This window comes from Corylus avellana, chromosome 9 (genome assembly GCF_965113065.1).
Source record: "Corylus avellana chromosome 9, dhCorAvel1.hap1.2, whole genome shotgun sequence".
NCBI lineage: Eukaryota > Viridiplantae > Streptophyta > Magnoliopsida > Fagales > Betulaceae > Corylus > Corylus avellana.
The window spans coordinates 1,253,622-1,281,413 of NC_142498.1; the positions used below are offsets into that span (position 1 = coordinate 1,253,622).

Genomic DNA, 27,792 nt, shown 5'->3' on the forward strand with positions numbered 1-27,792 from the left:
TAGATGTAATGGGATCTCTAATATATTACACTGATTGTTTTCTAGACAAATTTTCACAAATATGAACCATCTTGTGAGATGTTTGAAAACAGAAATCCTATTGATATTCGCTTGTTATAGAAGAGACCAAACCTCCTGCCAAGTTTTATGCCGTCGACAGCTACCCATTCTCTCAATCACATTGATCATCGGCACAGAACTGGGGGCTACCATGAGTCACAATGTACACATCATACCTAGCAAAATCATAGCCAATATAGCCTGTACAAAATAACACAGAAAATATACAAGTATGCATGGTCAAAATTACACCTACCACCATCAAACCAGCAGATTATACGAGTTATTTGCTATCAGTGAAATCTGCGTCGATCACATCCCCGTCGGCCGTTTTCCCAGTTGATCCAGATGCAGTTGCAGCGCCTGGTTGGCCGGGCTGATTATAGAGGGACTGCCCCAGCTGCAGAACTTCTTGATTCAGTGCAGCCATTGCATCTTTGATGTCTTTGGTTAATCCACCAGAGATTGTATCCTTGAGCTCTTTCAGTTTAGCCTCCACCTTCTGTTTGATTGGGGTAGGGACTTTGTCTCCCACCTCTTTAAGCTGCTTCTCAGTTTGGTACACAACAGAGTCAGCTTGGTTCTTTGTGTCTATTGCATCCCTCTTTTCCTTATCTTCTTTCTCAAACTTCTCGGCTTCTTTAACCATCCTATCCACCTGCAATATTGTGTTTTGCGCATCCAATAATGGAGTTCAGTAACATAACTAGCTTAGATTTGCACCCACGAGGAGATGTAGAATATGAAATGTGAACATTTTCTTTCAATGCAAATAGCATCTCAACCAGGAAAAAGAAATCATCCTCTGCCAATAATTGCTATTTATGACAGGTTCTTGGACTATAAAAATATGTCTGCAGTAGACAAGACTTATCCAGCACTAATACATGAAGAAAAAAAAAATTAATATACTTAATGTTTGGTAATAAAACATCTCTAACAGTCTTGCACTTGCATTTGTTATATATATTCAGTTATTTCTCAAATAGATAAGTATATAATGAGTTAAAATAAGATGTGTCTTGAGGCTCATCCAAACCCAAAAATTAACCAATAATTCTGCGTTCAAACTCGTTCTAATAACATCTCTAGACACAATAGCTTCAACTATCAATTAAATGTAACCTGTCTTAGATTTGCAATATCTAGTTTGAAAAAACACCAAATTCTCTTCATGACAACAGTTTTTCAAACACATACCTCATCACTAGGCAAGGTGCTAGCACCAGTTATGATGATATCCTGCTTCTTTCCAGTTCCCTTGTCAATAGCAGTGACAGAAAGGATACCATTGGCATCAATGTCAAATTTCACCTCAATTTGAGGAACTCCGCGTGGGGCAGGTGGGATGCCATCTAAGCGAAAACTTCCAAGGGATTTGTTGTCCCTCACAAACTCCCTCTCACCCTGACAAACATTAACCTCAACACTGGTCTGTCCATCTGCTGCAGTGGAGAACACCTCGGATTTGGAAGTGGGTAAAGTTGTGTTCCTTGGGATGATCTTTGTCATTACACCACCCAAAGTTTCAAGTCCTAGAGACAATGGCGTGACATCCAAGAGCACAATGTCACTAACTTCCCCTGCTAAAACACCAGCCTGGAAATAAAAGGCAGAATCAATGCCTTAAATATTAGTGTAAGTTCCAGTAGGTATTACAGCAAGCAAAATATATAAATGAAAAGGAAAAAGTAGAAGAACAAGAAAAGGGACCAACCTGAACTGCAGCCCCAAGGGCAACAACTTCATCAGGATTTACAGTCACATTGGGTTCTTTTCCAGTCATCTTTCTAACAAGCTCCTGAACAGCTGGGATACGAGTTGAACCACCAACAAGGATTACTTCATCTATATCTTTGAAGGAAAGATTTGCATCTTCCAAGGCAGTTTTGACTGGTGCTCGTAGCCTACAAAAAAGTATAATGCAGCCATAAGCCACTGAACTTGAGCAGGCAAGTAGATATCCAGATTGGCAGAAAAAGAGACTTCAAAATTGAAATAGTGGAAATGAAACACACTGGTATTAGCATATCAGAATTACCCTATGTTAGAAAGATTGACACCTTGGGGAGTCTTTTAGTGACATCATAATATAGTTAGAAAGATTGACACATTGAAAAAAAAAAAAATTCAATGTGGGACTCGATCTTTTTACACTCACAAGTGTATACTTAAAAATCATAATTTCCCTCACATGAGTCTATCACCACAAAAATAAAAGTTTTTTTTTTTTTTAATCAATCTATTGTGCCATCTTCAAGATCACTCGTGGGCTACGTGGATTTACCCGCGCCATGCACCTTTGTCCTTACTCTAAAAATTCTTGTTTTTGCTCCTACCAACCTTTGCTTCTTGCTCTAAGGACCCTCGTTCATACTCACACCTTACACCTTTGTCAATACTCCAAGACCCTTGTCCGTGCTTGCCCTACTCTACCATATCTACATACTACCATCGACTCTACTACCACTTGTTAAGGAGATTCCCACATTTAAAAGTCTTTCAATAAAACTGTAATATAGAATGTTGAGACACCACTACTACAAAAAGAAAGAGTATTTCTATATTTTGCATGTAATTGGATTGCAGAAATTTTACGAAAAAAGTTCTTTATATTCCTTTATATTCATAGGACCTAAGAGCTTAAGCTTATGGGTTTAGGCTCACAATTGTGACATTTTTCAGCATAGGACTCAATCTTTTCACACTCACAAGTATATACTAAACATTGTTTCTGAACATGCATTGATAATGGAAATCACACACTCGCAATTGCCAAGAGGCATTACCTGTCTAGCAAATCTGAACACAATTCTTCAAATTTGGCCCTTGTCAGGGTGGTGTCAATGTGTTTAGGGCCGTCTGCAGTGGCAGTAATGAAAGGTATACTGGAAAAAACAAAAGGCACTTTTCAGTGATCATGCCTAAGAGAGAGATTCACTTGTAGAAAAAGGCACAGAAATAGCTACCTACCTAATATTGGTCTGAGTCAAAGATGACAGCTCCATCTTCGCTTTCTCAGCGGCCTCTGTGAGACGTTGTAGGGCTTGCTTGTCCTTCAGAAGATCTATGCCTTCATCCCTCTTAAAATTTTCCGCAAGCCAATCAACTATTCTCTGTTTGAAATCAAAAATTGATAAAACTTGGCAGGGTAACAATACAGAGATAACAAAGAACAGAAACTAAGAACTACTAATTGGTCTGGTTTCCAACCTTGTCAAAATCATCACCTCCAAGATGCGTGTCACCTGAGGTAGAAAGTACCTCAAACACTCCATCTCCAACCTCAAGTACTGCAGAGGAAAAACACAAAACAAGAAGAATAAAAACTAAACCGTCTGTTCTGTAAATATTTTTGCGCAAATTTGATCTCAAATCAGGCATCAAATGTCTGTCTCCTTAATCTTTCTATCTTCCACTTGGACAATTTTCAATTTTTCTCTGTTTGATAGCCCAAATTCAGCTACCAGCACAAACACCCGTCCGGCACCACATGTAACAGAGAGGAAATGACAACATTTGCTCAATTTTCGACACGACCCAATATGACATTAGCGAATTATGATTCAAAAATCTAACCCATTTAATTAAATGAGTTGGGTCAGAATTAACCTATATAATCTTATCTTCGTGCCTCTACACGATTCATGCACGCGACATAAAGACCGAGCCCACAAACTTGACACGAACCCAATACAAAATTAGCAGATTAAACACAAATTACCACTCCACTACAAGCAAGTAACTGTAAGCAATACATACCTGAAACATCAAAGGTGCCACCGCCAAGGTCAAAAACGAGAATGGTCTCATTATTTTTCTTCTCAAACCCATAAGCAAGTGAAGCAGCAGTTGGTTCATTAATAATTCGTAGAACCTCCAACCCAGCAATGCGACCAGCGTCTTTCGTTGCCGTCCTCTGAGAATCATTGAAGTACGCCGGCACCGTGATCACCGCTTTGCTTACCTCATCATTCAGAAACTTGGATGCATCATCCACCAGCTTCCTCAATACCTGAAACAACAATGCACCCACATTGTTAATAAATTAAATGATTAATTTCATAAATGGTGATTTTAATATACCTGATAAATCACCGATTTTCCCAAAAACTTAAAGCCAATATGAATATATAAATTTAAGATATAAATATATAAATTTAGTCATTTAATCATTACCGTATTAAATTACGGTTATCCCGATAGGAAGAGTTACTTTGACATACCTGAGCAGAGATTTCCTCGGCCGCGAACTGCTTGCCAATGGCGGGGCACTCGAGCTTGACGTTGCCATTTTCGTCGCGGACAACCTTGTAGGAGACCTGCTTGGCCTCCTCGTCCACCTCCGACATCTTCCTCCCGATGAACCGCTTCACGGAGAAGAAGGTGTTTTCTGGGTTCACCACCGCCTGCCTCTTAGCGATCTGCCCCACCAGCCTGTCTCCGTTCTTTTTGTAGGCCACCACCGACGGCGTCGTCCTCTGCCCCTCCACGTTCGTCACGATCGTCGGCTTTCCACCCTCCATTGCCGCCACCGCCGAGTTCGTCGTTCCCAGGTCTATCCCCACCACCTTCTCGCACACCACCGCTAAGCCACCGGTACCAGCTTCGGGCTTCGCTTTCCGAAAGGCTCTTGCACATTGCGTTTTCACTCGCTGCCCGAAAAACAAGTTATTTCTGTTTGGTTTCTGGGAAAGTGAAGGATAGTTCGTGGAGTTGACGAGAAAATGAAACTCGGCTGCCGAAGTTGCCATTGCAATTGTTTTTCTTCGCTTTCCTTTATTTATTTTTCAAATCTTTTCAACGCTATTGTTTCTGTTTTGGGTTTTTCTGGTACTTTGTAGAAGATGGTTGTGTGAAGTGGGAGTTTATGGATTTTTCTAGTTCTTTCTTGTCTCGCACGTGGACACTTTTGGAATGGTCACCACTACTTGCTATGTGTGTTCGGATTTTCACTGATTTAATTAACGCTGTTTGGGTGTGCGATTTTTTTCAATCAACTCAAAATTATGAATATTGATATAAAAAATAAAATAAAATAATTAAGATTACGTTTGAGTTGTTTAAAGAATATAACATATATTATAATAATAAATTAAATTAATTTTTTTTTTTTTTTTTTTTTAATGGGGTGGTTCAAAGCCACTCTCAACTGAGTTTCAGGGTGGATCGGCTACCCCGAGACTCTTACGGGTGGTCCAGCCACCACCCCTAAATATATATTTTTTATTTGATTTTTTTTATTAGTTGAGTTGGAAAATATTGAGTAAAATTGAAAAGTTTGAGTTGAGTTTAGTTAATGGTGTCAAAATTAACCTAAAAAAAAAAAAAATTGAAATAAGTTGGGAAGGATTTCCATCCCAAACAAGCTTACCATTCAAATCATTAATAATTTAGAAAACAAATGTAAAAGAGATTTTACGACATATGCACCCGAGCATGTACCCGGACAGTCTATTACTTCCTTGAGCAAGTAACCAATATTAATTTTTTCACATTTGCTATTCGAAACGGTTAAAAAATCTATTATATTTTTCGAAATCAATGAGATGCCAAAAAATAAGAAGAATGCAAAAACAAAATATCACAAAAATAGAGATTAATTTGCGTGATTTACCACTAAGAACTATAGTTTAAGCGAAATTTTACTACTTCTTGAGAAACAATATAGAAAGTGTCAATTATTTTAAATATAACCTCTAACTCAATCAAAACACCAACTTTAAATACGGACCAAATTTCCATTTCATGGACTAAGCCTAAAAAAAATTTCATTTAAATCATAATGCTTTCAAATCGGGTCGAATACAAGTTGTAATCATATTCTGCTCTCTTGCGGAGGAAAACACATTGTGAATTATGTAAATTTTGTGTATCATTGTTTCTCAACTTATATGTATATATTAATCGATTCATAAAATTCATGAACATAGGCAAAACAAAAATTATAATCCATATATTATGAACCTTTTCTCTCATAAAATTGACCATCATTTTATTTGGGCTTCTAAAATCCCAGCTACAAGAAATAAATGATTAAATTCACTCTATTCCCTGAAGTTTCATGCGTTTTTTAATTTGAACCCTAATGTTTAAAAATTGGCAATGTACCCCCTTAATGTTTCAAAAAATTTTAATTAAGACCCTCAATTACTAATTTTCGTCCAATTGAACAGAAATCATCCCACATACATCTCACATGGGATTTTGATGCCCTCTATTTCAATTTTGCCCTCATTCAAAACTTATGAAATTGAGGGTAATTACATAATTTCATAGGTTTTAATGAATGCAAAATTGAAATAGAGAGTATCAAAATCCCACGTGAGATGCACGTGGGATGATTTTCGTCCAATTAGACGAAAATTAGTAACAGAGGGTCTAAATTGAAAATTTTTAAGACATTAGGGGATTAAATTGAAAAATCTCTAAAATTTTATTTACTTTCCCCTAAAATAAAATAAATTTTATTTATTTTCTTTCAAAGTTAAACTGACATGAGAATGTATTTGAAGAATAAATATCAATTTAATATACTAAATTAATCAAATTTTATGAATTAATATCAATTTATTAATATTTTTTAAAAAATGGTCCTTAGAAAATAGGTTTTCAGTTTCCCTAGGCTTACCATGAGCCACGTGTGCTCCCATACGTGCCAACAGTAGCAGCCGCCATGTGTCTCCTAGACCAAACCGTCCCTCTTCTTCGGAGCTGCTCACTCTTCGACTACTTGTGCCGCAGGCAACCTAAATGTCATAGCTCAGACAGAAACAAAGAAAAAGAAAAAGAAAAAGGATTGCGTTGAAAAGGATTATCAAATGAGGACAGTTGTTTCGCGGTTGATCCTTTCTAAATCATGGATTTCCAGGCACAAGTAAGTTCTCTAAACCGCCAACTTTTTTTCATTTTATTTTGAGTTTACTTGGATCAATTTTTATTCTTCTGTTTCGTATAGGTTTCTCTTATAATGTGATAATTGCTCGGTCTTAATTTTTGTTTTCCTATGTTAATTAATGCTTTGATTGTTGCATTTGGGACCTGAAAACAATCATTTTGACCCAAAAATGCTTCTGCTTCGTTTCAAATTCTAATTATTTGTCTCTGGCAAAAAATTTTATGATTTGTTGGATGATTTTATGCATATGCTGTAAATCTTTCAATGACATATGAAATGGATCCTACTGCATTGATAAATTTGTTTGTAAAAACAATTGGGTCGGTGAACTTTGTGGGTTTTTTGCCCTTTTGAGTTTTAGTTGTCTAAAGTTTGTAGGATATTGCTGCCAAACTTCTCTTCTTTCTCTTTTTTGTAGTAAGCTATGTATCTTTAACAAATAAATTGCTCTGAGTGCGACTTTGATCGGCATGATCTCATCTTCTTGGGTCAGTCAATCTTTTTGAAGCTTGTTGCTCACATTGATTGGTACTGCATCTTCTTCTATTTTTAAGCTCATCATTATACTAATGGAATACAGTTGATTCGGTATTTACGAAGTATACCAATATTAGCCCGTGCATGGGACATACCTGTAAGACATGATTAAATTCTCATATTCTCTAAATATTTGAGACCCTGGAAAGGCAAAATTTACTAAGCTATAATGCTATTGACATCATTTACTGGGCTATTTGGTTCTGGCTTTTTTCTCCCCCTGTATTTTTTATTCTAGATAAGTTAGTTGCTTTCATTTTGTAACATGAATGTGAGTGAGTCTTATGTCCAATTGAGACAGCATGTTGACTTTATAATTGACCATTGCCTACAATGATACAAAACTTTTTATACTTGTATTCCTATCAATGTAGTACAATGGCTGCAACCAGAAATGGGAGACATTTGTCTACAGATTCTACCAAGGTTGACGAACCATTCAAAGTTGAGGAAGCAGAGACAGTAAATGTTCCCCCACCTCCAACAGAGAAGGTATTACACTGTGAGGACAGCAGTTTATTCCAAATTTTTTAATCCATCAGTCTTGTTGTACAGATTCTTGTACACTCTTGACTTTGACTTATATGCATTTTGACTCAGTTACTTGTGTTGGGTGGAAATGGATTTGTTGGCTCACATGTTTGTAGAGAAGCTTTAGATCGTGGTTTGTCCGTTGCCAGTCTCAGCAGGTATAAAGCTTTTAATACCCATAAGTCTTTTGTAGGTTTCCCTCACTGACGGTACTTATCTAGGTGGATGCAACTTCTTGTGCCTGCTGATGCTAAAGATATTTTGAATACAATGGCTTGTCAGTATATTAGCCCTTATGTCATTCTAATACATAAAAATCCGGGATAATCTAGTTTTATTATATAGGAACATAGATCACTAGAAGTTCAAAGGATGCAATGACAGTGAGAAAGCTATGCATAATTAGCATTTGGAAAATAAGTAGATTAATATATCTTTGCTGCAAGTACTTGAAATAATATACTGTAAGCGCATCTTGCGTTCTGTCGTCTTGGTTCTACTACTTAGCACTACTTGCTTGTGCTACCCAATGCTGCAGTCCCCTGATGAATGTACTTAACTGCCTTCATTTACTTGGATTTGTATTAGTGATTTCAATTTTTTGACTAAAATATAGAGTTTAGGCATCTCAAGCTGACTTGTCATGAAGCAACTAACTCTTTTTTTTCTTTTATGAGCATAAAGCAACAGTGTTGAGATAGGTCCACTAATAATTTTCTTGTAAACCAGCAAATATGATTCAAAGAAAAAAAAACTTGGAAATATATTTCCACAATCTTAGTGAAAACTTTCATAATGCTGTAGAAGATTCTTTATAGGAACTTCTGGTTCTTTATGGTGGTTGGATCAAAATGTAAGGTTTTCCCTTGTATGACCATTTAGATTTCCATTCTCTTTGGACGTATATATATTTTTTTAATAATAAGATGGTTTATTAGGAAATAGATTCTCTTTGGGCTGTATTTGCCATCCCCCTTTTCAGCAAACTTCATTTTTGTTCTCTCTTGTGATAAGGTACATGTTTTTTTCGTTAATGCTTTTCTTCTTCATTTCAGGTCTGGTCAATCATCTATACATGATTCTTGGGCTAACAAAGTGACCTGGCATCAAGGTTTGCTTTCTTGTATATTATATTTCTTGATGACCTTGTACTTGGTATGGTGTAATGCCTCTAAACTTTTCTTCCCATTGCCAGGAAACCTCCTTTTACCTGATTCATGGAGAGAAGCCTTGAGTGGGGTGACATCTGTTGTAAGTAGTTTCTTATCTTTTGATGGATGCTTCTTATGAGTTATGGCTGACAATGTGCTTATAATATTGTGGATAGGGGATTCCTTTGAATTGTATCTCATAATTTCTACTATCAAGCTTAGGTTCTGTCTTTATTCCTTTGAATTGCTTGAAGAATTAGAGCATGCAGGGTAAAGGGGAGGAAGTGTTTGGGATTATCATATGGTTGCCTTTTTTAGGAGTATCAATTAGTTGGCTCCAATTTGTTAAATTGATGGAGATTTTTCTTTTAAGTTAACAATGGAAGCAACTGAGCTTTGTGATATCAAGAACAACATTTTCATAAATGTAGCTTGGTTGTGGGTTGTGAGATCAATGAGTGCCACTGCTGAAGAAGATAAAAACAAAAAGCAAATGTATTTTTGATAGGGTAAAGGTATTACCCATTGAGACAAGTTGTGCAAAAGTTGATTGAGATTAGGGCTGGCAATTTTTACATGACCCACGAACCCGACACGAAAAAAAGGTATTGGGTTTTACCTTATCATGTTCGGGTCTTAATCGGGTCTACCCGTTTAAGACCCGGTTAATTTCGTGTCTAGCGGGTCAACCCGCCAGACCCGGTTATTGTTCGGGTCTGGCGGGTCGACCTGCCAGACTCGGTTAAAAAAAAAGGGGTCAAAAAAACCCTAAAGAGTCGCCTAAACGCCTTACGTCTAATTCCTAAATGCCTTACGCCTCGCCTAGTACGCCGCCCGCACCTCTCTCTTTTGCTCTGAGACTCTTGGTCTCTCTCCCTCTCGGCTCTCTCTCTCTCTCTCTGTCTTTCTGCAGTCTGCACTCTGTCTCCTTGCCATCGCCGTCGGCCACGCCTCCTCACCCTCACGGCAGTATGTCTCTTACTCTCTCTCTTGCGCTGAAAGGTGGAAACAGTGGTGGTGGGAGGTTCTGGTTGATGCTGATGATCTGTACAGCTCTGATTTTTTATTTTGAGGAAGATAAGGAGAAGACAGTTTTGGCCTCTTCATTAGATTGTGCTTTCTATGTTGGAAAATTTGTTTTTGGGTTTTGTCCATTATATTAAGGTTGATGTTCTAAGTGGGATTTTGTCAAAAAATTGTATGTTCTCTGTCTTTTTGTGCTAGGATGGTTGAATCAACATATTGTGTTTGTGTATTGCCCCGATTTTGTCAAAAAATTGTATGCTTTCTATGTCTTTTTTTTTTTAAAAAAATAAAAATAAAAAATTAGGGTTTAGGGTTTTTAACGGGTCGGGTTGGGTTACCTTTTAAGAGCACGGGTCGTGTCTTGATATGACCCGGTTATTTTAAACGGGTCGTGTCAGGTTACTTGGCTATTTTCCGTGTTATAATCATGTCAGACCCGCTAACCCATTTAGCTAAACAAGTCGTGTTCATGAATAGGTTAATCGTGTAACGGATACCCACAGGTCGTAATTGGGTCGTGTCAGGTACCTATTTTGCCAACCCTAAATTTGAGATGCTTTAGCCTTGAGTAGTAAGTGTTGTTTACTGCACAAAAGAGTAGTGACAGATTTATGATGAAACAATGAAAAAAGAAACTAGATGTTTGTGAATGAGAGTGAGAAGAAATTTAGGTTCTTCATTCAACCAAAAAAGAAAATTATGAATTGAAAGGATCTTTTTAAGTGGTTCGAAGCAGATCTCCACAACTGACCTAAAAGTCTGAATCTGGGTGTCTAGAAATGAGTTCAAGACCAAACTTTCTGCTGTGAGGAGCTATGAGTTTCTTGTATGGAATTGTTTTTACATTTATGTGTATTGTGCATGAAGAAGGCAAGGTTGGAAACTCCCCCACCCAGAACTTTTACCCTTAGCTTTCAGTATTCTCCTTCACTGCTAGATGTTTCTGTTCATTATTGCTTTCTTGGTGAGATGTATGTCTTCTCGGCTAATTAAAGTTTATATCCTAGATCTCCTGTGTGGGTGGTTTTGGCTCCAACTCTTATATGTATAAAATTAATGGGACTGCAAACATCAATGCAATAAGAGCTGCAGCAGAACAAGGTATTATACATTTTACTGTTTATTACTATTTGAAGACTGCTCAAATGGATTGCCTGAGTACTACTGGACCCTTATGTTGTTTATAGGACCTGTTGAACCATATAACTCAATGTCTCACCTTAATCAATTTAGTGACTCTCTTTCTCTCTCAGGATGATAGACAGTTGATGTGGCTGCAGTTTATATTCTGATTTACATTCCTTGGCTGCAGCTGCTTCCATTTTCTTAACTAATAGATTATGCTTGACTAGGAGCTTGAGCTCCAACAACAAAGCTTGGCTTGAGCCAAGCTTGAGGACTATATACATTCTTTAAGCCATGCTTGAACATTCAAAGCTCAGTTTGGTTCAGCTCATCTGCAATCTGACACTTCGTTACTTTTTTTGGGTTGGATGATTTGCTCTTGATCCTGCAGGTGTGAAAAGATTTGTGTATATATCTGCTGCTGATTTTGGCTTGGTAAATTACTTACTGCAAGGATATTATGAGGGAAAGGTATTGCTGTCACATCTGGAAATTAATCCTCGATTCTGAGCATTGAAACGCGTCTTAAAAGATATTTATCGCCATAATGTTCATTTGAAATGCCATATTGAACTCAAAATTGGGCTATCAATTGCACCCTGTTATGTGTGATTTAGGTTTAGTAGTATGTATATGATTTAATATTTTTGTTTTTATTTTAACTACAAATTTTGGGTTTCAAGGATTTGTATGTATTTGGAAATTATCCACATCTTCTTCTATAGTTCTTTGGATATTGTTTAATTTAGTTATTTTAGTAAGCAAAAACCAGATTGTTTACTTTGATGTTCTAAGTTTAGTACCCAGAATCAAAACTGTGTGTAACTGAGGGCTTCAATTTTTACATTGAATCAAATTCTTAATTGATTTGTTAAATGCGCCACTACCATTTCAAATGGTAACAAACAATTTGAAAAAAAAAAAAAATTGAAAGAGGCATTTCAGACCCTTACAGTCCATCATTGTCACAGAGAGAGCTTGCTAAGTGATTATTTATCCCCTTTTTGTTTTCACAATGTTACTATAGCCTGTTTAAGATAGGTTGTCTTTTCATTACCTTGCTGAGTTAAAAAGGTTTGACTTACTATTGTTTTTGTGAAGTAGCATTTATCTTTGTCACATTTTTCTTTCTTTGTGGCATTTGGTTATTCTAATGGGTTTCATGCCAAGCTGGCTCTGTGGAGGTTGTGGATGATTCCATATCCTTTCCGGCCTTGTGGTAATAGTGGCAATTAAGTTGGTTTTTTTGCCTATATGTTTTGTGTAGCTCTGAATTAGTTAGATTCTTCACCTCGAGTTTTATAAGAATAGAAGTAGCGTATTATGTGTAAATTAATCAATATACAAAAATAGGACAATACAGCTTTTTTTTTTTCAGTAGTACAAGACAAATGTTGAAGAATAAGTTAATATGTGAAATTAAGACCACACAGATTATTATCACAACAATTCAACAAATGAGCAAGAGCTTGTTGGTTACTTTAGTCTCATCATATGCATTTCTATTTACTTAAGGCTAAGAAGCATCATTATAATCTACCAGTAGAACGGTATAGTAATAAGCAAATCTACTATTTTGTTGTAATTATTTCCTTTTTTAATGAAAAATATTAGTGTTTACCTTTTTTTACAATTCTCAAGTGTGGTTTCGTTACAATCTTAAACAAAAAAGACAATACTTGGTGTTGACATAAGCTAGATAAATAAAAGTGTTTGTAGAATGTGGTGCTTAATGAAAGGTTGTTTACCTTCCAATTTTATCTCATGCAAAATCTTTTTTGCATCTTTTTTTTTTTTGTAGAGAGCTGCTGAAACAGAGCTACTAACCAAATTTCCTTATGGTGGTGAGCTTTCTCACTCTTTTTATGTATTGTTTTATGCCTATCATTTTTTATTGCAAGTCCTTTGAATAAGAACCGAGAGCTGAGTAGACCTACTTAAAACTTTTGAACTCAAAAAACTAAATGATATTACCATCTTTTAGTGAGGAATATGAATTCTGGATCTCATCATTCAAATTAATTTACCCAATAGTGTAATAAACATGAAATTATCATTTTGTTGTAGCTGAGTAGAGGAGGCTACAGTATTAGTTTATTTTTCTTGTTATAATAACAAGATATGTTAGTGATCTTTTCAGGAGTGATTCTGAGGCCTGGGTTTATTTATGGGACTCGCAGTGTTGGGAGCATGAAGATACCTTTAGGTGTAATTGGTTCTCCTATGGAGATGGTAAAGTCCTGTGCTTCCTTTGAATAATATATACTTATCTTTTTCAAATGTTCCTTATCTATGTTGGAACCATTGAAGATGAAAAAAATATGTGATTCATCTGAGTACCTGGTTTAACTAGATTCAGCCAGTGTCTTCTTTTGCTTTGTCTTTCAACCTAACAACTGATTGCTTGCTTGCATATGAGATTTATATATCATACTCTTTTGTAAGTTGTGTTTCCATTTTGTTGTTTGTCACCTTTGAGGGTAAAAGTGTGCTCCGGAACTACTTGCCAGAGGCTTCTAGATTTATTTTGTAGGCTTTTAGAGCTTTTAAAGTAGGGTGAAGAATAGAACTAGTTTTTGAAGAGCTTGGGATGGTAGCATCGCCTGGAATCAAGCATATGGATTTAACATGCCAAACTATTGAGAGTTTAAGACACTCAACTCAGAATAACAACTACATGGAGTCAGCTACATGGTCTTTTTACACCATTGTGCTTCTTAGAGCAGTATTCTTCATTGATGTAATTAATGCAAAGGATTTGCATATACGAACTAATAGTCAATCATTTAGAGGTTCACTATTGTTTGCAGTAGATCCTTCGACCTTAAGTGCACATCCTGGATCCCTAATGATTGTAAGCTATTCTCTTTCTTTCAGCATAAAACAATTTATGTCATCAGTTGTTTTCCTTGTAAATTTTTGTATAAGACACACTTTTCTCTTTCTTTGAGCTTAAACACTTTTCTATTTTCAAAACAAGAAAAACACTTCTCTTGAAACCATTAACAAACAATTCAAAACGTAAAACATTTTTCAAATGTGGATTCGACCAAAAACAATTCCCAACTTTGTTTCACTTCAAAATAGTTTTTCGAACAAAACCAAAAAACACTTTTCAAAACCGTTATCAAACACTTTTGTTATTCCTCTTCGGTTTTCTAGTGTTGAGGTAAAACCTTGTAGGACAGCCAAAAGATACCTACGTCCTGAGGAATATTTTGATAGTGTTTTAGACTGCCCTTCTACTTGCTTGGACAGGTGAGCCTCATAATGGCTCTCATATTTGTTATCCGGACAGCAAATTGTTGGGGATACGGATTTCTAACAGTTAACCAAATGGTACCTAGGTTGGAAAAGCGCCCATGATGAATGTTATGTGCATTTTGACAACATGTTCCACTTTTCATTTTCTACTAGGCACCTGAAGGTGTCATAAAGTTTCGTGAGAAATGTGATTCGTTTGGAAACAATCAGAAGAGCCTTTGTGTTTAAAGTTGCAGATCAAGAAACCTTGTGCTTACAAACTGTTGACTAAATTGTACTCAAATGTTGCAGGTTCTCAAACATGCAAAACCGCTGACCCAGCTGCCACTTGTTGGGCCTCTGCTCAACCCTCCTGTCAATGTTACTGCAGTGGCGAAGGTGGCTGTCAGAGCGGCGACTGATCCAGTTTTTCCACCCGGCATCATAGACGTCCAGGGAATACAACGTTATAGCCAGCAAAATTCAAAATAGAAACGTTGGAATCCCGTTCTCTGTTTTGTTTTCTTTACCCATACAGAGTCGACGCTAAGCTGTTGAAAAATCTCACTGAATGAAAAAACTTTACTATTTGCTGTTATTGGTTAATTGAAGAATAATGATTTGAAGATTATGTCAGTTTTGATTGTGGTGCAATAACACGCGCTGAAGTATGCACGCACTTTTGTTGACCATTGTTTCTGATATATATAAAAAAGGTGGCAATTTATATTCACAAGTCAGGTTTGTGTCGTATGAAGGCACGGATATAAGATTATTTATTTAATTAAACAAGTTAAATCTTTCGGTCTTAATTCATTAATCTTATGTTGGGTTTGTATCATATATTACAAACCGTGTCAAAAAAAATTGACCTTAATATATATTTTGGTGACTCAGAATTAATGACAACTTCTTTTCAATTGGTAAATGTATATTAAGTCTTTATCTTCAGTTTTGAAAAGGGGAGGATTATTTTCCTCCTTTTCAAAAATGTACTAAACGAAGGAAATGGATAATAATCGTACCCCTTTATGGATAATAATCGTACTCTTTATTATTATCCCTGTTAGCACCTCTGGTGGTACCTTTTATGACACAAGCCCTACCTCTCACCTATGATAGGCTTATTCTTTTTTTTTTGGGGGGAGGGACCCAAAAGGCAAAAACCTGAAGGATCTTGAAAAATAATGGTGATAATTTTTCCATTAGGTGTTTATCACATGAGAGAATAACAGAGTAAAAGGATGATGAAACCTTGCATTTTTTGATTAAATGCAACCTTTTGAAGAGTTGTGTCTGATCACTATGAACGGACGTGTCTCCATGGGAACCTATCACTATGGGAGAATTTGATATGTGAGGGTACTGGGTACACACGTTATAGTGTGTAATTGACCATCACAAACCTACAAAACATGTAAAAGGGTGACAATTCGTGTATGCGTGTCGAATTCAGATCAATAAAACTATATATGTTAATTCTAATCTAACGTATTTAATTAAACGGATTAGCCTCATCAACCTTAACCTGTTAATTTTGTGTTAAGTTCATCAGTTACATCAAAAATTATGGGCCTGACCAAAAGGTGCAAATCCCCACTTGTGGTTTAGGTGCTTAGGTTTAGAAGCATAATTAAATGAAACCCTACGTCATGCATCCACCAAGTAGTGGAAAGTGAGAACAAGTGCCTCTCTTTCTCTCTCTCTCCCTCTCTCATATTTCTTCTTGTGACAAAAAAAAAAAAAAAAAAAAAATTCCATAAGCAGATTGTTACGAGGGTTTCCTTTTGTTAACTAGATTAGATTAGACGCTAACCTCTTGTTTAAAATGAACCAATGAAGTATATATGGCCCTATCTAAGTGCCCTATCCACTATGAGCATTATATTAGAGTCCTTTATAATATCATGGATATTTGCCCCCAACAGATTATTATGATGAATAGATGTGATATATATTCTTCTCTCCTTTTAGGCTTTTGGATAGTTTATAATTACTATAAATCGTGATCTGTTTTCACATAAAATGAAAAGAGAAACCTAATCTAAGCTACCAAAATATAATGAGTGCGTTATTAAGGATATCACATCTTTTATTCTAAACCGCTTACAAACTAACGTTACAGTATATAACTTAGTACTCTATGTCCCCAAGGGATAGTTCAATCGGCTGGAGATCACGCCTTATGAAGCGAAAGTCACTAGTTCGAATCCTCATTCTCCCTCTTGTGCAGATATGTCAAAAAAAAAAAAAAAAAAAAGTACTCTATGTGACACTTACCATGCCACGCGGATAACACTCACTTTCATAAAATGTAAACTGTCACGTGAGTTTGTAAAAGAATTATAATAAAAAATTGTAATATTTCAAGCATTTTTCTTACACCCTAATAAAGAAAAAGAGAGAGAGAGAGAGATTGATTTTGATTGTACATGATTTGGTGGTTCCACACTGGATTGAAGTAGGGTAGCTAAGAGATGGATAATATTTAAGAAGTATAGTATAATTAATTGAAGTAATAAGCAAAGATTATGAGATAAAGTACGGAGAATCAGATTATCTAGTAAGGTTGTGAAAGGAAAGGTTCAAAGGTTGTCACTATTAAATTCCAAGAATCAAACTTCACAAATCAACTCAACTCCAAGTGGCGTTGAGAGAGGGAAAAAAAAAAAAGAGAGTATCTTTTTTTCTTTTCTTTTTTTGAGAAAAAAGAGAGTATGAAGCATCAAAATTGATACAAAAACAAGTGCACAGAGAGAGAGAGAGAGAACATGTCAACGTAACCAAATAGAATATAGAATCGATCAATTCAAAAAAAAAAAAAGAAAAAGAATAAAATCAATACTGAATAAACAAGGTCAGGTTATTCATGAACATGAGAAAAGGTGACAAACAAATGTGAAACATGTCGGGTGCGATGAACTTAAGTAGATGAAATTCTTGTGTAATTAAGCAAAGCAGAAAAGACTCGACAAATAAAAAAAGAAAAAAAGTAAAGTTGATTTTGGTGCTATCTATTGCTTGAAAGAATTAAGGTGTGTAATTAAGGAGATTGACAAAAGAAAAAGCTGATATGAATATTTTGCGATCCAAGAGGCCAATTGATAATAAAAATCTTGCATGAGAGAGAGAGATTGTTGGGATTCCGATCTTCTACAATTCCTTGTTACAGTCATTTGCCCAAAGTGCAGGGTATAAGAGAAATTGTAATGGGTCGTGAGAAGGGCATCCTATTCCTACAAGCAAATCCAGGTGGACTCCTTGCTCGGTCGGTTAGAGAGTCTATGCTCGATTCTAAGAATAAGAAAAATTCTAGGAATCTCTAATTGTAGGAGATTTCGATTCGAGAAGTAGTTGAGAATTTTTTTGTTATGGTTTTCCTTGGGTTTTTTCTTTCTTTCTTTCTTGTTATTTTGCTACTTTGGGCTAGTTTTGGGTTGTGGTTGCAAGCAAACCACGTAGCTTTGCTTTGACACAACCCCAGAGAATAGACTGCCCCCTCTATCCTTCAAAAATGGTCATCCTTGAGATGATAACAAGGTGGAAATCTCTCTCTCTCTCTCTCTCTCTCTCTCTATATATATATATATATATATAGGAATTAAGACTTTAGAGGGGTGAATACCGTAAATTGTCATGTTAAGTTTTTGGACAATTTTACCCCTCTAAAATACACTAACTTAATACTTTTAATTTCATTTGAAATGGAGAAGATCATTTTCCATTGTATAGATATAGTGGTTAATTAATAGAGATGGTTTGGTTCCTCTCCTGTTTAAAAAAGTAATGCAAAGTTCATTATATATCTCTGTGGGACTGACGTAACGGACTATTAAGTTTTTAAACAAAACATGAGACGAAAGGATTAACTCCAACAATTAGATGATCTCAAATATTATATGGATACTTTTTGAAACTAAGGTGGGGATTTGATAATGAGGATAAACACAAATACTAAAAAAAAAAAATATTCCCAGAAATCTATCAGTAGATTCCTATCAAGTTAGTGCTAAATATCCTATCAAAATGAATAATATCTTCCATAACAGCAAGCAAACAAGTGTAGAGTGCATGTATAATTACTTTAAAAAAAGTATATCCAAAAATGAGTTTTGGATTTCCATGGCTAATTATAAGTCTTATCTACTTTTCTTAATCTTAATGTGGAAACCCTAATCCTAATCTTATGCTTGTCATAAAGATCATATGGTGTTTCTCAATTTTTCATTAGGGTTCAGGATAGGCTGCAATCCCTGCTTAGATTTTAATCTACCTAACTATATATAATTTTGATAAGATTCAAGGCTCAAAAACGTTAATCCCATAAAAAACCTCATTCAATTGCCCACCCAATTACAGAGACATGCAATTGTAGAGAATTCCCAATTGCAAAAAACCCTAATCTTCTCTACAGGGAGGAACAAATTGGGTAATATTAGTAGCAAAAAGTACATTAATTGGTGGAAGATGATGAAATATGGGAGCCCCCACACACTTGTCCAAATGAAAAACGTAGGGACCTCCACACACTTGTCCAAATATCATATGATGTATATCAATTTTTTTTTTTTTTTTTTTTTGATTTATGGATCTAGCTAGTATATTATACCCGAGATCAGAATTGGCTGCAATCCCCTGTTCGATTCCAACATTCCCAACTAGATGTTCCAAAATAAAACCCACTTGTCTGAATAAACGCTCAAAACTTGCTCGAACAAGTAAACTCGGTAGAGAACCTCTCTTACTGACCTACTAAAATTGGTAATGCTAGTCTCAAAAGGCAGATTGGTGGAAGATGATGACATATGATCGAGTGGGGAGCCCACACACTTGTCCAAATGGAAAACGTAGGACCCGCACAAACAAAGTTGTCGAAATGGAATATGGTCGGGGGATCCAAACACTTGTAGAAAAGGGTGATGAGTGGGGTACCCACACAGTGAGTGCGCGCCTGCTCAGGGGCTATATTTATGCTTTGTTACGTAGATGAAGTCGTAAACTCCAAATATAGGAAGGGTGAGGGGCCAAAGTGCAAGAAATATTGCCGCAAGCAACGGGGCGTGTTGGGCGAAGAGGATGGCAAGCAAAGCATAAAGTGGTGGTGGTGGGGTGGTGCACTATACATACATATGTCTTAATCTTCCATCCATCAAGTTTTGTCTACTTTCCTTATAATTAAGCTCCATCTAGGGAGGGTAATAGCTAGCCTAGGGCATGCCCTCTAAGGGGGCACATATGAACAGAACTACAGAAGGCTACTAAATGAAAGATATGATGGGTATTATAATTTTAATTTTCGCTTTTATTATGACGTGAAACTCTTTCATGATAGAGTGACCAATTAATTTTTGTCGGATAAACTCCAGATTAGGGCTGGCAAAATGGATTGGCATGTCAGGTTCTTATCAACCCGGTTGACCTGTGAACCTGTTTATGCCAACCTGAACCCGACATGTTTATATAAACGTATCGAAAACCTAAATCCGAACACGACATGTTTTCTTAATAGATAACACGATACGACACGTATAACTCATTTAGATAAACGTGTCGTTTCGGGTACCCATGAATACGTTAAACTTAGTTGTTAATAGGTTTCAACACGACTTGGCCCGGCCCTACCCGATAGAGAAGTAATTTTAATTTTTATAAGCTAAAAAAATATATATTAAAAAGAAAATAAATAAATAAACGGGTCAACCCACGAACCCAACACAACACGACCTATTTATGACTCGAATCCGGTTAACCTAAATCCTAATCTTAAAATTATGTGTCGTGCTCGCGAGTCGCGAGTTAAATTGCCAACTCTACTCTGGATCCACGACTCTACCACTCGAACAACTTATTTTGTTCTTAACCAATCCCCTAGCCTTGTGGATCTTGGGCCACCTCAAAATTTTAAAAAATGTTATAAAAAAAATTATTTGTTTATAATGGTATAAAAAAATTTTGAGGTGGTACAAAATTTTTGGGTAAATTGTATATTACAAATATTTCTTTTTTCTTTTTCTTTTTTCTATCATCAACTATTGCAATATTGAAGAACTCAGCCATGTTTTTAAGCAGTGAATAGTAATCGCAGCACCTTTGATGGCAATGTTTTGGACCATGTCACCATCAACATTTTGCATTGTGTAACTATATATATATATATATATATATATATATGATTACGACAAGGACTCAGTAATCTACGAGCATTTGGGTACATTCCCACTACATAAATATTTTAGAGCAACCACAAAGAAGATCAAAAAAATAATAATTGGAGGGAACAAATCTTTTCTCTTTATTTTCTCATCTTTTTTAGCGGGAAATAATTTGGCTTTGAACTTCATCATGTTCATGGAGGTCTGACTATCACCATGACACCGTCATAATTAAAACACGATCGAGCATCAAAAGAAAACCATGCAACCAAATTTAGTGAACATTTTTCATGTGATTAAACACGAATGGAGAGGATTTATTTCATTGTCAAAATTAAAGTTGACGAATCTTATTTGGCGTGACACCATGTTCAAATGAGGTTTCACCATTTACTCTGTTAAATACATACAACAAAATAAAATCTTAACTGAAATATGATAACTATTACGGTTAATGCAGCGGAAAAGCAAGCCACTGATGAGGTGATATTTTGACTATGACCTAATTGTAGTCGAAGCTAAATTGTAAACCTAGTTCTGAGATCATAATGTGCATCTTTAAACAAAATGAAGAAAATTGACCTATTTGCGAGTGTATTTGAATAAAAATGATGGCTTAAAAGTTTTCACCATACATTTTGAAACCGCTAAACCAAACGGACACCATTCTCAAAAATGTCTTTATAGGAATGTAAATAAAGAGAGTTATATCATGACCCTACTGATCACAGTAAAATGCAGTAAATTTTCCCATTTTCTAATTGGAATTAAATTGGTTTATATGAGAAATTAAGTTTATTGTCCGGTTCATGCCTTCAGGGAGACCATCATGTTTGCCAAGATCATGTAATTGAGACAGCAAAATTAAAACTAAGATCATGTAATTGAGTAACTTGAACTAAAAAAAGTCATACAACCATACCCCCCCTCCAAAAAAAAGGAAATTAGAGGAAAGGTTTCCTTAAGAGACAATTAAGTATTTATTAAAATCACAGTTCGATTTTTAAAATTGTGAGTTGTTTTAAAAATATGTGCCCTATTTATTCAAATGCACTCACATATGAAATATTTTTTATAATCTTGTTTAAAAATATGCTTTTAACTTGTAAAATCACTTAGTCAAACGCACTTGAATATGTAGGGACCATGTTGCAATTGAACTCAAAACTGATCGAAAATATCTTATCCACAGCCATGCAGCACATTGGGAGCAAGGTCTAAAAGCTTGCAGACGGATTGTCCTCTTAGAAATAGTGCTGCACATAAAAGGATTCAAATTTCTAGCAATTTGTTGTCTAAATTATTAGTAATTTAAGCGGTAAATATAATATAACTTTTATCGAGCCTATACCTTCTCGAACAGGGAGACGGGCTATTCGAGATCTACTCGGATAAATAAACTTCATACAAACTTTGTCTTATAAAGTGCTCAAATTATTAGCAATTCAGACAACAAAATCGACCGACGGAACCTCTATCTGAAAAAAGAGATGTTTGTTGGGGTGATTGCAAGCCAGACACTAGGAAATGAAATCACATAGGAAATGATGAAGTTAAAGGAAAGTAAGGTTAGCTTTGTTGCCTCTTTACCCACAATTGTTATTCTCTTTTATCCTTGCTTAATCATTGTGGTTGCTTTAATTCCACTATACAAACATCTCATCACATTTGACACAAAGTGCGCTTTAACTGTTGCCCTAAGACAAGGACACTCAACTCAAGGCAACAAACAACAAAGTGCATGCCTCTCCGAATATGGATATAATTCCAACCATCACAAACAAAAAACATGACATAAGATTTCTAGACACGAGTGGGGAGGCTTAGAATAATATGACTCCCTCTCTCTTTAGATCTTAAAAAGAGATTATGAATTCCTGTTGCTACTTGTTTTCTCCAAAACCATGACATTCTAGACACCCTAGTGGAGGTTTAGAATAATACCTCCCTCTTTCTTTAGATCTTTAAAGGCAAGATTTTGAACTACTGTTGCTATTTGTTTTCTTAAACACCAATCATGCCAAGAGAACAGATTGCCTGCAAATGACATGATCACTCCTCTTACTTTAGTGCAATTTGCAGAGATGGCTCGACAAACCATTTACTTTAGATATGAAAAAGGCTTGGATGTATTATGTATAGTGTACTATAGCATATATACTACATCTTCTTTATAAATTGATGTGGCAGTTCACGTGAAACTGTCACATTAGCAACAATTAAATTTAATTATTTAATAGTTGACGTGGTTTTACGTGGACTTATAATCCTGACGTGACAGTCTATATAGCACTATTGTTACTTCAACTACAATCAAATTTGCTGTAGCACATAATAAACATCGTAAAGGTGAGCTCCTCCCTCAACTATTGAATCAGCTCAAACTAACCCATTCTCGGCAGAGTCTCAAATCGGCCCATTGACAATAAAACTTATAAGTCAACTAAACATTATCCATTCGAGGACAACCTAATCCGACCTGATCCATGTTGGTCGGACCTATTTGAATTAAGTTGGTCGAACCCAGCGCAACCCAAAGAAACAAGTGAACAGGACATAAAGATAAATGGCATCTATTATATCTTAGCCATTACCACCTAAACTACTGACATCACGTTATTATCAAGAAATGACGAAACAGATTTTGTAGTGAGTAAAGACCACAAAATCAAATTATGTTAGCCCTTCAGCCTCTCTCTCTTAACTACAGTGCACAAAAAATGACTTATTAAAAAAAGAAGATAATTTGGTCATTTGGAGGTACATTCATTTTTCTAGGCAAATATTGACTTAAGTATAAGGTTGACCCTCGATGAATCACTTTTTTAAGAAAATACTGACTTAAGTATAAGGTTGACTCTCAATGAAGCACTTTGAGCTTACTTCCCTTTTATCTTTACAAAAATACTCTTGCTCAAATGACCTAGCGTGTGATCAATTGATTCTTCACCGTCATGTGTTATGGAGCTCTTGATCAAAGGAGATCAACATGACAACATGTTCTTCACCATGTATAATGCGGTTTCAATGTAAATGTATGGTAGGATTTCGTAGGATGACCATCTAATTTTACATGTCTTTTGTAAATGTTGTCTTCTAAAAAAAAAACAACAAAACAACAAAACACGTGAAGCCAATGTGCTACACCTACATCTTAGAGATATACCCACACTAGTACTAAGAAAATACTAGAACATCATGAATCACGTTAAATAGTACGAGGGGGCTCCAAGCCGAGCGTAATGCTCTTGAATCTTGATTGGAAGTTGGAACCCTTTTGCGAGAGGGTGAAAAAGCTGGCGTTCGTCCCCATGACAGTCGATCGGAGGGTCACGATCATTCCATCTGTCTTCACTCTCGGGCCCACTTGCACCAACAACCGGTCCAATACTTCTGAGCCCCACCAGCTGTCCCAATGGGAGACACCATCCTAGAGGCAAAACAGGATCTTATAAGTTTTAAGCGTATGGTACACGTTCACAACGGAGTAACCTCAGAAAGTGCACTTTTATTTTATTATTATTTTTTGAGATGTGCTGTTTATTTTTTATTTTTTATTTAGTTGACATGTTCAATCTACCTCATATTCATTTTAAATATAAATGAAAAAATAAAATAAATAATAAAAATCAAAGGTAGACTAAACATGTCACATCATCTATTAATTTTTGTTAACAATGCATCAGTTATTACTTAAAAAAAAAAGAAAAACATATGATGAATTGTTCTTGGTAACTGTCCCCTAAGAGGTAATAAATTGGCTAAAGACTATACATCATGAAGCATACTTTACTAAATCGAATCCACCTCCCCCATTTCTCGATCTCCTTATATTAACATGTCAAAAAAATAATATTAGAGTAATTACAAAATAAAAATTACAACGGATTGTGAGATTCTCATGAAATAGGATTTATAAAATAAGTCTTTTAAGTTACGACATTTTGTTCATTGCTAAAAATCCAAAACTTGTAATTGATCATTACACGTACACGCGTGCGCGCGCATATATATATATATATATATATATATATATATATATATATTAAGACTCATAATTATAATAATTTAAGAAATATTTATTAAACTATTAAATTACGAATTTTCATCTTGTTCTCATTATAAAATAAAAATATTCAAGAGTCAAATCGGGTTTATTTAATAAACAAAGTTAAAAATTTGTTTAAGCTCGCTTCTCAAATCAAATTAAATTAATTTAAACGGAGCTCAAACCTGACCCGCAGGCGGCTTTGCTATCCCATCTTGATAAACAAGTAAACAACAGTGAGCAAACGCCTGACACGTGACCCCCACGAAAAGCAAAAGCTTAAAGAAGAAAAAAATAATAATAAATAAATAAATCTAAATCCTCCTATCCCCTCACTTTTCCATTGCTATAAATGCAGCCTTCTCAGTTCTCGCTTCTCAAGCTCACATTCTATACTCCTCTCAAAAAAAAATAAAGAAACCAAAAATTAAAAGAGAGAGAGAGAGAAACAGATCATGAGGAGCATTGCAAGCACAACAACCGCTTCTTCATTGTCACCAACGCCATCGGTGTCACACGTGGCACAGCCTCAGGGACAGCGGTCGCCGTGGCACTCTCCGGTTCCGTACCTCTTCGGAGGGCTGGCGGCGATGCTGGGTCTCATAGCGTTCGCTCTGCTCCTCCTGGCCTGCTCCTACTGGAGGCTTGCCGGGCAGTTCGACGAGAGGGAAGGAGGCGGAGCCAGAGACGACGACGACAGAGATTTGGAGAGCGGTACCGGCGAAGGGAAAGAGGGAGAGGGCTCTGAGGGAAAGGTGGTGAAGGTGTACGAGGAGAAGATATTGGTGATCATGGCCGGGGATCAGAAGCCCACGTTCTTAGCCACCCCTGTGTGCGCTAAGACGGCGTCGTTTGGTGGTGGGATTGATCATTTGAATGACGGCGGCGAGAACAAAGAGGCCGGAGACAAGGCAGAAAACTGCGAGACAATGAAAAAGGAGATGGGGGATCAGCTTAATCATCATCATCATCACGCTTCCACTGAAGAAAATGGACAGCTCCAGGAGACCCCAGAAGCCCAAGATCACAACCAGTGAGGCAGAGAGGCTTAATTGGTTTCTTTTTTGTTCTCCACTCTCCACAGAGAGAGATTTTGATGAGTATTTCTCCATTTTGATCCATTTTCTTCTGGGCTTTTGGACCTTTTTTTTTTTTTTTTTGGCTTTAGTATCCGAGGATGTAAATTTTTCTGAGATTGAATAGAAGACGACAGAGTTTTCTCTTCCGAGTTAATTACAGACCAATCACCCCAAGAAATCATTATTTTCCTTTTTCTATGCACTTAAACAGTTACAGTTGGGCAATTAACCAGCCTGCCAATAATTTTCTCAGGCAATTCAAAATTTATTCGAGCAGATGAATTTTATATAAATTTTCTCGTAACAACAATTTATGCATTTAATTAATTGTTGGAAATGATCGGGTTGGGTTGTATTAAGAGTTCATATGTTCGGTCAGGTATAGTTGACTATTCGAACTCTACCTTATTGGGATTGTTCGAATACCTGCCCGAACAGGTTGAAACCGGAGTGCCCTCCGCCAGCTTTATTGCACTCACTCGCAACCCATGTTTTGTAAGCAAATTAGGAAAGTAAGGGTTTAGTGCATTAAGCACTTTGGGCAAAACCAGTGGATCACAAAACAAAAAGTGGTTCACCAAAACCACAATGAGTAGAAGTAGAAGTAGAAGTAGAAGAAGCGACGCAGCTAGCTAGGAAAGGGACAGTCATTATTTGTATTTAATTTGTATTCTCACTTCACTGAAATAAACAACAAAAAGTATTATGTATTATATAATATGATTCACTTCCCAACAGCATTTAGATCACTCAAAAATCAACTCCTAGCTAGTGGAATTGTTGCCTTAAAATACATTGGGAATAAAGGATAGAAAATGACAAAGCACATATTCTTAATGAGTCACATAAAAATAATAAAAACCACCTATGATGTATTTTATGTTTATTTGGTAATCGGAAAAATAAATTGCCCGAATTTCAAAAAAAAAAAAAAAAAAAATCAATCTAAGAAAATGACATTACAAAACCCATATGATTGAATCCGTACTTTTTGTAAAATTCGACAGCTTAATTTAAAATTTTTTTAAAAAAAAAATCATTTATTTTTTATTTTTTATTTTATATTTTTTTTAAGGATGAAAAAGACGTGTCACCAAATGGCCAGTTTTCTTGGGATGCAAGTGGGAGGCGGGAATTAAAGCTTCATTGGGTTAGCTTGATTAGGAAGGCAATGTGAAAGCTGAGCTGTCCTGCAGATGCGGCAATGCGAAACCGCGTCCGTCTAAATAAATGAGTGTTACATTTAATAAGGAATTGGATTTGATAATGTGACCCGTAACTGTAAATTAGCCTCTTTGACAGTCAGCATCCATATCTCATCGCGTGATGTAGTTCGTTGGATTAATGGTAATTAATGTGGCTCCTATTCATCAGTTTGCTTCACATAATCTCAGTCTTTACTCACCTTCTATATACGTATAAGATAACAATGGCAGATTTGGTGTTGTTGGCATTAATTTTTCGTATTAGCAGGAATTTGAATTGTTTAAAAGTTGGATATAGTGGTCAACAACGAGTAACGCTTAATTAGCCAGTTAATTACTTTGGGAGCACTTAATACAGTTTTTCCCGTGTTGAAATGTCAATATGAAGTACCTGCAAAAGAGGAGTAAAATAAGCAAATGAGCTTGTTGGTGTGAACCAACGGCAAATGTTTCTGATGCTTAATCAGTAAAGTGTTTGGGAAACAATTTAAAAATAAATATGATAGAACTTAGGGAAGAGACCAAAAATCTATTTTCCTGTAAGTTATTTTTTATAATAACCTTTCTTTTAATTGTTCTCCGACGGTTTCAGGATGACCCTTTTTTTAGTGTGTTCATTCCATGTTTGTCCACAACACTGAAGCGCGCCCTAAACTTGAGGTACAAGGCACGTAAATTGGTTATAAACAACGCTTGGGTGTCACGAAAATAGTCGAATGGTGAGAGAGAGAATCTTG

At 36.0% G+C, this 27,792-nt stretch overlaps 2 protein-coding genes and 1 pseudogene across 3 annotated transcripts; 2 read left to right on the forward strand and 1 right to left on the reverse strand.

Annotated features, from left to right (window-relative positions):
• Positions 1-4,913, reverse strand: LOC132189466 (stromal 70 kDa heat shock-related protein, chloroplastic). 2 transcript variants are annotated; one of them, XM_059604204.2, is made up of 9 exons: positions 4,287-4,913; positions 3,823-4,075; positions 3,274-3,353; positions 3,034-3,176; positions 2,850-2,948; positions 1,778-1,967; positions 1,261-1,659; positions 317-718; positions 1-236 (listed from the first exon to the last, which is right to left on the reverse strand). In XM_059604204.2, the coding sequence occupies exons 1-8, from the start codon at positions 4,812-4,814 to the stop codon at positions 344-346; spliced, it is 2,067 nt and encodes a 688-aa protein (XP_059460187.2). In that variant the 5' UTR covers positions 4,815-4,913; the 3' UTR covers positions 1-236; positions 317-343. The 2 variants fall into 2 exon arrangements, with proteins under 2 accessions (XP_059460187.2, XP_059460186.2); XM_059604203.2 differs by having other exon boundaries at positions 1-718; positions 4,287-4,912.
• Positions 4,914-6,761: 1,848 nt separating this feature from the next.
• LOC132189858 (NAD(P)-binding Rossmann-fold superfamily protein) lies at positions 6,762-15,307 on the forward strand. Its single transcript, XM_059604673.2, has 10 exons — positions 6,762-6,937; positions 7,870-7,987; positions 8,096-8,184; positions 9,082-9,137; positions 9,222-9,277; positions 11,211-11,304; positions 11,720-11,799; positions 13,130-13,172; positions 13,469-13,560; positions 14,884-15,307. The coding sequence occupies exons 1-10, from the start codon at positions 6,882-6,884 to the stop codon at positions 15,061-15,063; spliced, it is 864 nt and encodes a 287-aa protein (XP_059460656.1). The 5' UTR covers positions 6,762-6,881; the 3' UTR covers positions 15,064-15,307.
• A 9,841-nt stretch (positions 15,308-25,148) lies between these two features.
• Positions 25,149-26,016, forward strand: LOC132190277 (protein GLUTAMINE DUMPER 1 pseudogene; annotated as a pseudogene).
• Positions 26,017-27,792: the final 1,776 nt, after the last annotated feature.

Bases quoted from the DNA above. Each gene is read 5' to 3' on its own strand.
- LOC132189858 (XM_059604673.2), top strand. From the start codon at position 6,882: ATGAGGACAGTTGTTTCGCGGTTGATCCTTTCTAAATCATGGATTTCC. The intron at 6,938-7,869 runs GTAAGTTCTCTA...CTATCAATGTAG, and splicing joins TCATGGATTTCCAGGCACAA to TACAATGGCTGCAACCAGAA. The intron at 11,800-13,129 runs GTATTGCTGTCA...TTTTTTTTGTAG, and splicing joins AAGGATATTATGAGGGAAAG to AGAGCTGCTGAAACAGAGCT.
- LOC132189466 (XM_059604204.2), bottom strand. From the start codon at position 4,814: ATGGCAACTTCGGCAGCCGAGTTTCATTTTCTCGTCAACTCCACGAAC. The intron at 4,076-4,286 runs GTATGTCAAAGT...TTGTTGTTTCAG, and splicing joins CCGAGGAAATCTCTGCTCAG to GTATTGAGGAAGCTGGTGGA. The intron at 2,949-3,033 runs GTAGGTAGCTAT...TGTTTTTTCCAG, and splicing joins TTGACTCAGACCAATATTAG to TATACCTTTCATTACTGCCA.